General features: G+C 39.5%; 1 protein-coding gene across 3 annotated transcripts in view; it reads right to left on the reverse strand.

Annotated features, from left to right (window-relative positions):
* Positions 1 to 1469: 1469 nt before the first annotated feature.
* Positions 1470 to 12349, reverse strand: part of rps12 (ribosomal protein S12) — a 131958-nt gene continuing 121078 nt past the window's right edge. Inside the window, exons 1-6 of one of the 3 annotated variants that reach the window (XM_079525870.1) lie at positions 4957 to 5035; positions 4789 to 4832; positions 3702 to 3824; positions 3359 to 3461; positions 1951 to 2052; positions 1470 to 1558 (exon numbers count right to left, since the gene is read on the reverse strand). In XM_079525870.1, the coding sequence (XP_079381996.1) occupies positions 1496 to 1558; positions 1951 to 2052; positions 3359 to 3461; positions 3702 to 3824; positions 4789 to 4802 (405 nt within the window). In that variant the 5' untranslated portion in view covers positions 4803 to 4832; positions 4957 to 5035 and the 3' untranslated portion in view covers positions 1470 to 1495. Of the gene's footprint in view, positions 1559 to 1950; positions 2053 to 3358; positions 3462 to 3701; positions 3825 to 4788; positions 4834 to 4956; positions 5036 to 12349 lie in introns of those variants that run through there. The other 2 variants (XM_079525872.1, XM_079525871.1) reach the window with 2 other exon arrangements.

A 12349-nucleotide genomic window follows, 5' to 3' on the forward strand; every position in this document is an offset into this window, starting at 1 on the left:
TTAAATACAGAAAAACGTATCGGCCTACCCTTTCCATTTCTCCCACTATATCCCATTCCAAGTGCATTGGTTTTATACACCAGCTCCGCTATTCCAAATCCAAATCCCCCTCAGGTACTATTTTCAACAATGGTATGTTTCTTTCAGCGGGTAGATCTTGTTGAGCTAGTCATTTTGAAAGTAGCTCATGTCAAAGAAATGTGGGCACCCCTGGTATACACGGTCTGTCCTTTTCTATATAGAAGTGTCTATTTGTACGTCTCTAAATGTTTTTGATGAATTGAACATGGTGGACCCTGTTGGAAACAAGTGTAATGCTTAATTGGGTCGTCCACTCACAGTTAACAGCCTTTGTATTGAGTTTGTGCTTGAAATGTACTGTATTTCTGCAAACTGTTAATACATTTTTCAATCAATCAAACTCCATAACAGCTTCATAATCTTTCCTTCGTAATAGTGTTATTCAAATAAAAAAAATGAGCAACTCTGAAGACGAATGACTTGATTCAATAGAATCAAGTAATGAATCATCACTAGATGGCAGTATAAACCCACACATCCTGTAAAGTCGATGGACTCACTTTTCTAGAATTGTATTAGTTTGTTCAAGACGTTTCTTTACTAAACCAATAAAATAGGTTCACAAAAGAGTTGATAAGGACATGGTATTAGATAGAATCTATAAATACAGACCAAATATTCAACATGCAGCTGGCAGGACAGGGAAGTGAGAAGCTATTTTATGGCCTACTGCATGATATATGGGTGCATTTCATATTTGTAATAAACAGTTGACAAAATAATGCAATGTTGAACTGTACCCCAGACCAGGAGTCATAAGGCAGTTTACTTTAAGTGGACACGTTAATATAATTATGAACTCAATACTAATTTCCATTAAGAACTGCTACCTTTAAACACATCTTAAATCTGAGGTTTTTTGTATGGCATTTAAATATTCTTGAAAAATGTTGCCATTTGTCCTGAAGTGACTGGAAAAAAAATTGCCATTTGTTTAAAAAACAAAACATCTGTAGTTAAAAAAAAACCCAATCCCTTATGTTTATCTGGACATTACCCAGCTGAACTTGAGAATTATTGACAATATGAAAAGCATTAATCTTTTACCTCCATGTAAAAACTATGGTACAATTACAATTGACTTGGTAAATAGTTGTGGCTACACTTGACATTTATATAACATTAATACTTGTCTTCAAGAGACAAGTATGTGGCCACACACTGATAGCCAAAGTACCAATAGGCCTATTTTATTATCGGACGCAGTTAAAATAAATTGTACACTCACTTAATAAAGATATTTCCCCATAGTCTTGCATCATGTCAGATATCCAATACCTTAACAGGTTATAGAATGCATTTAAACCAGCCCCATACTGGAGTTGACCAGCACAAAATGCAGTCATTATTAAATAGGACGATAAAAGAAAAACACTTGAGACAGTAGCTTTACTCCCACATCTTTATTGACACCTCATTTCTTGGCTTTGAAGTATTCTTCAATCACGTCCTTGGCTTGAGACTCCTTGCCATAATCCTAGAGAAAACAAGTCATTATTAGACCAGTCAAGTGGTGAAGAACATGACAAACTTGTTAATACAAAACATATTACTATTGGACTAGACCAAGACACTACCGGATCACTGGGTAGATGACCGACTCATATCCAGTCAGTACAGCAATTATTTCAGAAAGATGCATGGCACAGAGCGTACCAGTGGATCAGTAAGTTTGTTTTACTAAAACAATCTTAAATTAATTAATATTAATTTTACCAAACAATGGTCAACAATTTCATTCAATATAAGTCCTATGTCACGGTAACACCGCTGTGAATAAACCTTGTGATCTCAAACATGATCATCATCATCATCATCTCCTCACAATCCCCACCTCATGTTCAGTTCACACTTAGAGCATCCATTTACCTTGATCACGACACAACTGCAGCCAACCACCTTGCGGGGTTTGCCCTCACGGTCGATCTTGCACAGACCAACCCATTCACCGAGCTTCTTGTTGTCATCAACCTGAACAGAAGACAACAGAAGGTCAAATAAACTGCCATTTTCAGGACCTTTACTAGACAAAGTTAACTGAAGCTGCATGCATCTCAGACACATGTACATGTGGTAACGGATGTCAGATATCCTCATGGTATTCAGTAGAGGGAGCCAAATTGTAATCACTGATACAGCAACACAGCCTTTACTTGACATCAGTTTAGTTTGGCTCCTTCCTACTGCATGTTTTTACTGTATGCTTTCTGCCTTTGATAGTTTCAAGTGAAGATAGGAAAGAGGGAGCGACATGCAGCTAACGTTATCATGAACGGGACTCGAACACACGACACAGTCAGGCCAGAGCCTATGTGGTGGCATGCGCCTGGACCACTCAGCCAGCGGGCGCCCGGGTATACATCATTTTAACATGCATGCTACATCAAACCTATAGATTACCCTTCACCTTGTGTAGCCCCAAAATGAGGATATGTAGGTTATGTAGCAATTTGTGTAGAAATATTAGATTACTGTAAAAGGGAAAGAAAGTTGCCTCTCATTTGCATACGACGTACATATAAAATCTAATGTAAAATCTAAATGAATGCATATAAAAGTGGTGGGTAGTGTTGCTCAGGGTCCCACTGTTCCGCTGGCACCATCATTTAAATGAATGCCTTCACTGGCCCACTTCTGTTCTGAAGTGATATAAGTCAAGTGAACGGCCTACCTCAAACCCTAACCCAACCATAACCGCAAGCACGGGAGCAGCGCATGTCGGACTAATGCTCGGAATAACAGTGGGGATCCCACACATGCACCTGTCCTATATCCTGGCTCTTATGAAGCCATATATTCCGGATAGTGCATTTAAAGTCCATTTGTTTATAGGCAGGGTTAACGAGCCCATGTATGATTGCAGTAGAGTCAGCTTTAACCGAGCTGAGTTTGTCAGTCTTTATATCTTGAACTGGGTCTGCATCTTTCCATGCATTCTCTTTTCCTGTATGTGCATGGTCTTGGTAATAGCGCAAACAATGTTTAGACAGTCACTGCCATGGTACGCCATTACACCACGTGGTTACTCATCCGATACACCACAGTAAAACAATACAGACACTAGATACCAATTCCTACATGGGTTGTGCTTATAACCACGCCCCTGGGCAAGTTAAGTTTACTGAGGTTAGGTTTAGGTATAGTTTTTGAGGTTAGGGTTATGTTTAGGCTGTCAATCACAGCGCTTAGACTGCACAACCCATGTAGGCTTTGGTATGTCGCATTACAGACATGGTCTTGTAATACCAATTTCATCTGGACAGAGCTTCATCAATACCTTGATCAGGTTGATCTGATGCTCGGCACAGAGGGCCTCCACCAGCTTGACGTACATGGGCTCGTCACAGTTGGCCGCAAGGACGCAGAGATGGGCCTGGCGCCTAAAAAAAATAAAATAAGGACAGGAATTAGCTACATTAACAAGGATCAAGCTCAGGTCTCCCCAGACAACACATAGAACATGACACATCTCAGACAGAAATTGGGTAACAAAGGCATTTGTCCTCACTGTGCTTTCAGTAGAGGGAGCCTAAATATCATCAGTGATACATCAACCAATGTAAAAACCCATAAAAAAACAAACAAACAGCAATAATGACGTAAAAGGGCAGTTAACATACTTGTCCAGAGCCTTGGCTGCCTCGCGGATGCCGCGAGCCAGACCATCATGGATGAGTGCGGTCTTCAGCACTTCAGGGAGTGCCGTGTTGACATCCATCACACCTCCAGCAGCAACACTACCACTAGGACACAAACGATCATTAAACATCTGTATCAAATATGTGGGACAAACAAATTAATCATTAAGTTATATTCTAAACCAGTGTTTCTCAAAGTGGGGTCTATTGTTTATTTCACATCCCCATTAGTCCATTCTTCCCAAGTCAAACAGTGCAATTGAAAAAAACACTAAACTCATGGAACAGTTAGTTTGATGCATCTAAATTGGGTAACAAAAGGCATTTGCACACCTAAACATAACCCATGTCTAACCAATGACTAGTCTAAACTAAGTATGCACCCCAAATATCATCAGTGATAAATCAACTACAGTCTGTCACAACCTTGGTTTCCCGGAAAGAACTTAATATAGCATAAAAATACATGCCATTTGATAACGATCTAGTTTTTTTAAAACATTTGAACACCACAAATCGTGTATGGTATATTGTCAGATGGGGGTCTACACTCTGTAAGCTAAATAGCCCACATTAAATTAATTGGGGGGGGGGGGGGGGGGTCCTCGGCATGAAACATGTTTGAAAAACACTGCATTAAGTAAAGTTAGATTCTAAACGTCACTGGCTCAGTAGCAGTGGCTGGTGTGGTCGGATTGTTACATTCTAAACTAAATTGAGAGCAAAGTGATGTTGCTACAGACAACTGTCACAACTCACTCACTTGCGTTGCCCATGTATGAGCACATGGTCAACGTAAACAACAGAAAAGCAACTATTGTGCAGTTCTGTCAATCGCCGATAAAAATAGTTAACCAGATTAGCTGACCATTAGTTTAGCCGAACTGCACCTGGATCCGAATTCATTGAAAATACTAGACATATTCATACATTTACATGACAATATTTGCCACATATTGGGTGACCGGAGAACGACCACTAGAGATTACACTTTATAAAACATTGTGAACGGCACGCGTTTACTTCCCTGGGAGTAAAATAGTGCGCATATTATGACAGTCGTGCTCACCCTTCCTCGGCCATTGTAGATTAATGATGGATGGTCCTAAGATTCTGCAATAAAGATCGCAAATGAAAGAACAGTTAGTATACATTGTAAATGTACTACTGTGGCCCATTTTTAATGAAGGATGATGTTAAAATCAACTAGATTGCATGCGAGGGTAAAGAAACCGACCGAATCGTCCACAGACAGCGGATAAAAGAGGACGTCATCAGTCAGCGACATTGCTTTAACCAGACCCACAGTGGGTCCATTATTCTGCCTGTCCATAAATACCCCAATGATAAATACTATACAGCTCTGGGGTGACCAGAAGAGATGTTCAATTTAATTTAACAAGAAACTATCTGGACTACATGTATGTATGGCAGCATTTTCACTAACTCCCAGAAAGTAGGCCTATGTTAAAGCTCAGATGGAACATGCTGTGCTAATGTGGACATTGGAGAAAGAAATCAGGTCTATTTCAACAAATATTTATTTATGAAAGTTCTCTTTCCCATGTTTATAAGCATATCAGCATATAACACCTTGCTTTTGTTGAGCATAATAGGCCTATCCTGCGAATAAATGCTCTAGTCTCGATTAGAAAGCTTTTTGATTGATTGATTGATTTTGTGACGTATTTGTACGTCTCTAAATATTTTGATGAATTGAACATGGTGGACCCTCTTGTAAACAAGTGTAATGCTTAATTGGGTCGTCCACTCACAGTTAACAGTCTTTGTATTGAGTTTGTGCTTGAAATGTACTGTAATTCTGCAAACTGTTAATAAATATTTCAATCAATCAAAAAACAGTTTGCAGAATTACAGTACATTTCAAGTACAACTCAATACAAAAACTGTTAACTGTGAGTGGACGACACCATAAAGCATTACACTTGTTTACAATAGGGCCCACCATTTTCAATTCATCAGAACATTTGCACGAATATACACAACTATTTAAAGGGAGAGACGTTTTATTCTATAAACATTTCTCACTTTCTCTCTCTCTCTCTCTCTCTCTCTCTCTCTCTCTCCCTCTCTCTCTCTCTGTGTGTGTGTGTGTGTGTGTGTGTGTGTGTGTGTGTGTGTGAGAGAGAGAGACAGTGCGCGTGTGTGTGTGTTTAATAGGGGTGGCTTTATTCATATTCCTTGCCTATTGTATTTTTTAATTATTGTATGCCTTTGTTAATCATAAATGGTGAAGCAAAGCGATTTTCATCAGGGCCAGCCTACAACTAGGATACATTATATTACATTGTATTAGCGTCTGAGTTCTGTGTTTATTTGTGAAACATTATATTTTGTGCTACTTTTTCATTTACCTAAATGCATTTGTTGGTGTCAACTCTTGCTGGTTCTGGTTGGGGCTTGGGGTGGTTTTCTATCAAGTTAGACAGAGGATCCCATAGGCCTGCCTGAAAAACCTGGGACCTGCACTAATTTTCATAGGACCATTACATTTAACAAAACAACAACAACATGACAACAGACTGCATGTCTAATAACTGCAATAACTTTATTGCAAAAACACAACATTTTCCATGACCAAAAACAGACCATATGCAATATGCATGTCATAATCACTAAACTAGATGTGGCCACACATTCTTTAATAAAAGTCTGTACAGCCTTATTTTAATTAGTGTAAACTTAACAAATGGAGACCAAATTAAACAAAATGAAAGAAATATGACATTTTCCACAATTCTTCTTTTCAGCATATTTATAATTTATAAAACCACATTAACCCAATGTGCACACATGGCATGCACACAGCCACACACACACACACACACACACACACACACACACACACACACAGTCACACACACACACACACACACACACACATACCGAAATTGCCTGTGTGCTTAGAGATCGGCTATTGCTATTTGTCATAAGTGAAGTAGGCCTAGAGGGCTTGATTGTTTCATTAAAAGGCACAGGAGCTAGATGATGATCTGGGTTGATCTGGGTCTTATCATATCTTGAGGAATTCCTCTATAGCCTCCATCTCCACTGCATTCTGAAACGCGGTGAAGTCCTATAGAGAGGCGAAAAAATAAAATAAAGCAAAATAAAGAGAAGATATGAGAGATTTCATTAGTCCACCACATGCTGTAATGCAGGGGTGCCCAAAAGGTAGATCGCGATCTACCAGTAGATCACAAAGGTTGTGCAGGTAGATCACATGACATGCCCCTAAAACATATATAATTTAAATTAAAAAATATATAATTTGGCATCTGACACGTGCATTGAATTAAGGTGACTTGATTGATTGACATAAAAAATGACCTATTAAGCCACAATGGAATATTTGTTTTCAAGAGTGTTGATCATGTCTATGTCTAGCATTACAAGGTTAGACATACAAAAACTATTTCCATTTCGCCCCCTCAGGTACATTTGTTTTTACTATTTTCAGCAATGAGATCATACTTCTTTGTGGGTAGATCTTGTTGAGCTGGTCATTTTTAAAGTAGCTCTTAAGTCAAAAAAGTCTGGGCACCCCTGCTGTAATGCATTTATCATGCCGATGTTGAAACTTTACACTCTACTATGAGCTCTATTTTCGTCCATTCTAAACCCCTAATCCCTAAACTACTTTGCCTTTTTATTACTATTTTGAATAACATTTTTGAATAGTTAAAATAACCAATCGACACGTCGTGAGCTTGTGGTTAAATGTGGCTTTAATGATACAATTTTACTCTCCCTGTATGGATTAAACATTAAAGGGTCACATCCTAGTCAAACATGTTTTTTTGCCTATACATGATAAGAAGGCTCCTAATAAATTATTATTATTCCTGTGTTTGTGCGTTGTGTGTGTGTGTGTGTGTGTGTGTGTGTGTGTGTGTGTGTGTGTGTGTGTGTGTGTGTGCGCGTGCGTGCACGTGCGTGCGTGCGTGTGTGTGTTTGTGTGTGTGCATTGATCATTTAAATTATAATTTATTCCCTGAGTCCACTCCACACCCATAGATTTAAAACAGGATGTTAATTAATGTGCCTGCATGATAATTTACAACTTGTAAATGATTTACCCTTAGTTACATGTAAGCTAAAACTGTGTTATATTTATTTGTTATTTGCCTTGCACGACTTTCTCTACATTACTTACTTAGACTTATAAATACTTTGTTGGTGATTTGTTTAAGAATTAACTACACCATACAGAGTAGACAGTAGACACACATACAGTACAAATCAGTTTAAACAACTAAACTGTAATACTCAAGGACATTGTTAAAATGTTTTTGATAGATGATAGTTGTACTATGCAGATCTACAAAATTAGATACCATGTTGTTTCGACAGATTTTTGCCGGTATCCACTCTACCATTTACCCAGTTGTTTGTTGACTAGGGTTCAGTGAAGTCATGTCATTTACTCAGATTTTGCACTTATAAGCGGCTCTGGATATTAAAAGAACATCTGCTTAAAGGCCACATTCTAAATCTATTCTCACACCTTCTTCTGGGAAAATTGGATTTTGTCCTTACTCAAAAACTATATGACTATAAAATACTAACTAACTTGGGTTATTATTGTGTGAGACCTACCCCACAGAAAGTGTCCCCATTGCATATTTGAGGAGGCAGAGCGGTGGGGTTCCCCGCCTTCCGCCTCATCTCATCCTTGTCGTCTGAATTCTGAGCAATGTCCACAGCCTTGTATTGAACCTTCTTTCCATCCAGGACCATGAAGATTCTTTGCTGTTGGCTCTTTATCTGGAGAATAGGTTTGTTTATATTCATTCAGAGTGGACTGAACCATTTCATCTCTATTAAAATGATACGGGTAAAAAAGGAGAGAGACTGCAACGACATGTCACTACTTAAAAAAAGGCTGATTGTTTTCTGTATGTGAAGCCTGACTGTGAGACCTCTACCTATACAACAATAAAAGCCCAGTTTTTCATAAATGTGACAAAAGGTGCTACTGTAGCTTTCCATGTCTGCATAAATTGAATGTAATAATACATTCAATGTAATCAATCCCGCAATCAGTACACACACAGTTAAAATGTACTAACTTCCACATCTCGTAGTAGAACACTTATCAACTTGGTCAATTACAACTTATTACAACTCCTACTGAAATAGCTGTGATTTCACAAACTATTATGCAACATGCAGGTAAGAGAACAGAAGAGTACTGTACCTCTGTGGAAGCACTCACGCTGGTGTAATACACTAGGACAGACATATCTGATATTTTCTTGTCTATGAACTTCAGATTCCCTAAGCTAATGGGCTCTCCTGTAGACACACTGCTGTGTTCCTGTGAATATAGGATGTGTGTGTGTGTGAGAGAGAGAGAGAGAGAGAGAGAGAGAGAGAGAGAGAATGCAAAGTATCCAGAATGCTGGGTGGGTAGGATAGGCTTTTCCGCCGCCGTAGACAAGGTGAGCAGGTTTGGACATGGCTTACCTGGTGGACACACCCTCTTAGCTGACTGACACTCCTGTTGCAACCCGTTGGTTGTTAAACGCATGCTTGAATATGTACCCGCCACACCCACAGCCTCTCTCTCATTCAATTCAATTTCAATTCAATTCAATTCAAAGGAGCTTTATTGGTATGAGAAAATTTACGTTTACCTTGCCAAAGCAGAAGTGGATTTCAAACTGTGGTCTAGGTTTTATTGTGGTCTATCTCCAACTGATTTTTCTCCAACTGGGTGAATTTGTCTTGCATTTCTCTGATCCCAGTGTTCTTTGAGGCGGAGGTGTAGGGGTCCATGGTGGGGGGTCGTGGCGTTCTTTGGTCTTTTCAGCCGTCATCTCAGTGGAGGTGTAGGGGTCCATGGTGGGGGGGGTTATGGCGTTCTTTGGTCTCAGTGGTCTTGGGTTTGATAGGAGAGTTAGTGTGCAACTGTGCATGTTTATTTTTCCCTCCTGCATGAGCTCTTTTAGTCTGCAGAAGTCTTCTGTAAAAGGTTTTAAGTAGCCCTGCACTAGCACTGTCCCTGTCTTGGTCCAGAATGCATTGGGGAATCCTGTCTATTGAAAAAGTGTATTGTCACTTTGTAGTGATCCTTATTTCCTGTTTTTGTGATGGCGCCGGATGCATAGTGGGACAATGTGGCCGTACGCCATGCCATTATATTTCTTGTGAAGATTAGGTTTGTTACCTTAGAGTCTGCATCTCCATCTGCATTCAACGTCTCTGCATTTTCTTTCAGTGTATCCTCTTTGTAGTTCTTCTTTTCTGTTTTCCCTTTGATGTGTTTTGTCAGTTGATTAAAATCATGTGGGTAAAAAATAAGCAGTTTGTCCTAAACAGGACTGATTGTGTTAGGTATTTGCCTAACTGGCACCCCAAAACAGTTGCTATTGTTCTTGTTGAGTGGATTATCTATGAGTGTTCGATTAAGTTAAATCAATCAAATTGTGTTCCAGTTTTTTCTGTCTTTTACTGTCAGCAGAATGGTTACTAGTGTCTCTCTTGTCTCTCTGTCTCTCTCACACACACACGCACGCACGCACGCACGCACGCACGCACGCACGCACGCACGCACGCACGCACACACCTCAAAATACACACCTTTTACACTTCAGTCTTATAGTGACACAACCCCTGTAATCAGTGTGGTTAACAGTTTCTTTGTCTAGAGTCTGATCTTCCCATTTAAGCAACTGTGATGAAATGATGCTTTGAGACTTGCACAGTCATGATCTATACCACGATAAACATTGTCTTTACTACTGTAGGTCGTTTTTGATCAAGTTTATACATGATATGTTTTATCCATAATTGTCACCAGAGGCGTATCTACAATAAGGCGAGGGCAGGCGTCCGCCTGTCCAAATCCATTTCTGGCCTGGCCAAAATCCATACAATGAGAAAAAAGAGGACAAAAACAAGACCTGAGAACTATAAAATGGACAGCTGATTGGCCGTTGCGGTAGAGCTCGACCCCCATTGGAATGTAAATGCATGCCTTTCAGCCTTTGTATCCCACTCGTCTGGCAGGTATATCTCTTTGAAAACCTTTAGTGCTACGATTGTGCGCAGGGAGACGACAATTAACACATCTTGCCTGGCCAAAACGTAATTCCTGGATACGCCACTGATTGTCACATTCACGAAACTGCAGTTTTGCCAAGCCAATATGACATTTTGCGCACGCACGCACGCACGCACGCACGCACGCACGCACGCACGCACGCACGCACGCACGCACGCACACACACACACACACACACACACACACACACACAGATGACCACAACCGAAACAGTTGTCACAACATTTTTCACGCCCAGCGCCCTCGTTATGTATCTGCATCCATAGATGTGTTGTTCTTAAAGGGGAAAACCACCCATTTTCAACATTTTATTATGTCATTAATATACCTTAGAGCTGTTGTGTGGAAATAATAAAAAAGTCCCCCCATTCTGTGCTTCCTAGAACTGTAATTATTTAAAAAAAAAATTCAGACCTCTAGTTCTAGATAACACAGAATGGGGGGACTTTTTTATTATTTCCACACAACAGCTCTAAGGTATATTAATGACATAGTAAAATGTTGAAAATGAGTGGAATGCCCCTTTAAGATGGGGTGTGGTCAGGTGCATTGCAGGGTGGAAGAAAAGCCAGAAAGCTTTGCGCCTTAGACCTACTTAATTAATTTCATGTTACACCCAAAACATACCCATGACTAATTCAGAGACTATTTCTCCTTAACAGTACACCCTTAACAGTACACCAAGCAAATATTTGAGTTCGACACATCCTCAAGGCAATTTACGCCATGCACTTATAGTTTAGCGCTAGAGAGGAAAGGCCTTTTACCACATTCACACAGTGTTTGCTAAGTTCATTTTCTTCACAATCCGCAAATATGACGTGAGAGAAAAATGGCCGGTGTGTGAATACAGTACAGTCAATGAAGTCACCGAAATCAGTAGAGGCCGTCCTCCAGCTGGTTCCTGGATTATCATTAGTTAAATTCGTCACAATGAGGTTGTATGTTTCTTCAGCACATTATAAAAAGAAAAAGAAAATGCTCTCTAAATGAACCACATGCACACAACATTGTGTTTGTATTTATTAAACAAAAACATTGTCTTCAATAACAAGCATGAAAAGCACTAATTCATCAAAGGTATGTAAGTTTGGTTAAATTATGACATGCACGTGGAATTGGCAAATATTGACACATTATAGTCACATAGTGTTGGCAGAGGAATACAGCCACCTGAGCGCCATCTTACTGTAGTTTGTTTATGTTTACCAAGGGCATTAAACTACACCTCCAGGGAAAACAAGTACATGCAGTACCACAGTAATACATGTATAAATGTATAGTTATTAGATCAACATCTTCATTGATCCTTTGGTAAGTGCTTGCTGTTCATTATCGCTGTAATCAAAGTGCATACCGTAGCCTTTGAACGGTTTGATCTGTTCAATGGTATGAAATGTGCTATATAAATAAAGAGTTAATAAAGATTTGAACATTTAAGCTAGCTAGCTGTTAGTCACTGCGAAGGAGATCACAATAAATGATGTTTGTTTTTTGAATCAATGTGTCCTCTCTAGCAGACTACAATATATACATATAC

The sequence above is a fragment of the Electrona antarctica genome (assembly GCF_951216825.1).
Source record: "Electrona antarctica genome assembly, chromosome: 17".
In the NCBI taxonomy this organism is placed as follows: domain Eukaryota; kingdom Metazoa; phylum Chordata; class Actinopteri; order Myctophiformes; family Myctophidae; genus Electrona; species Electrona antarctica.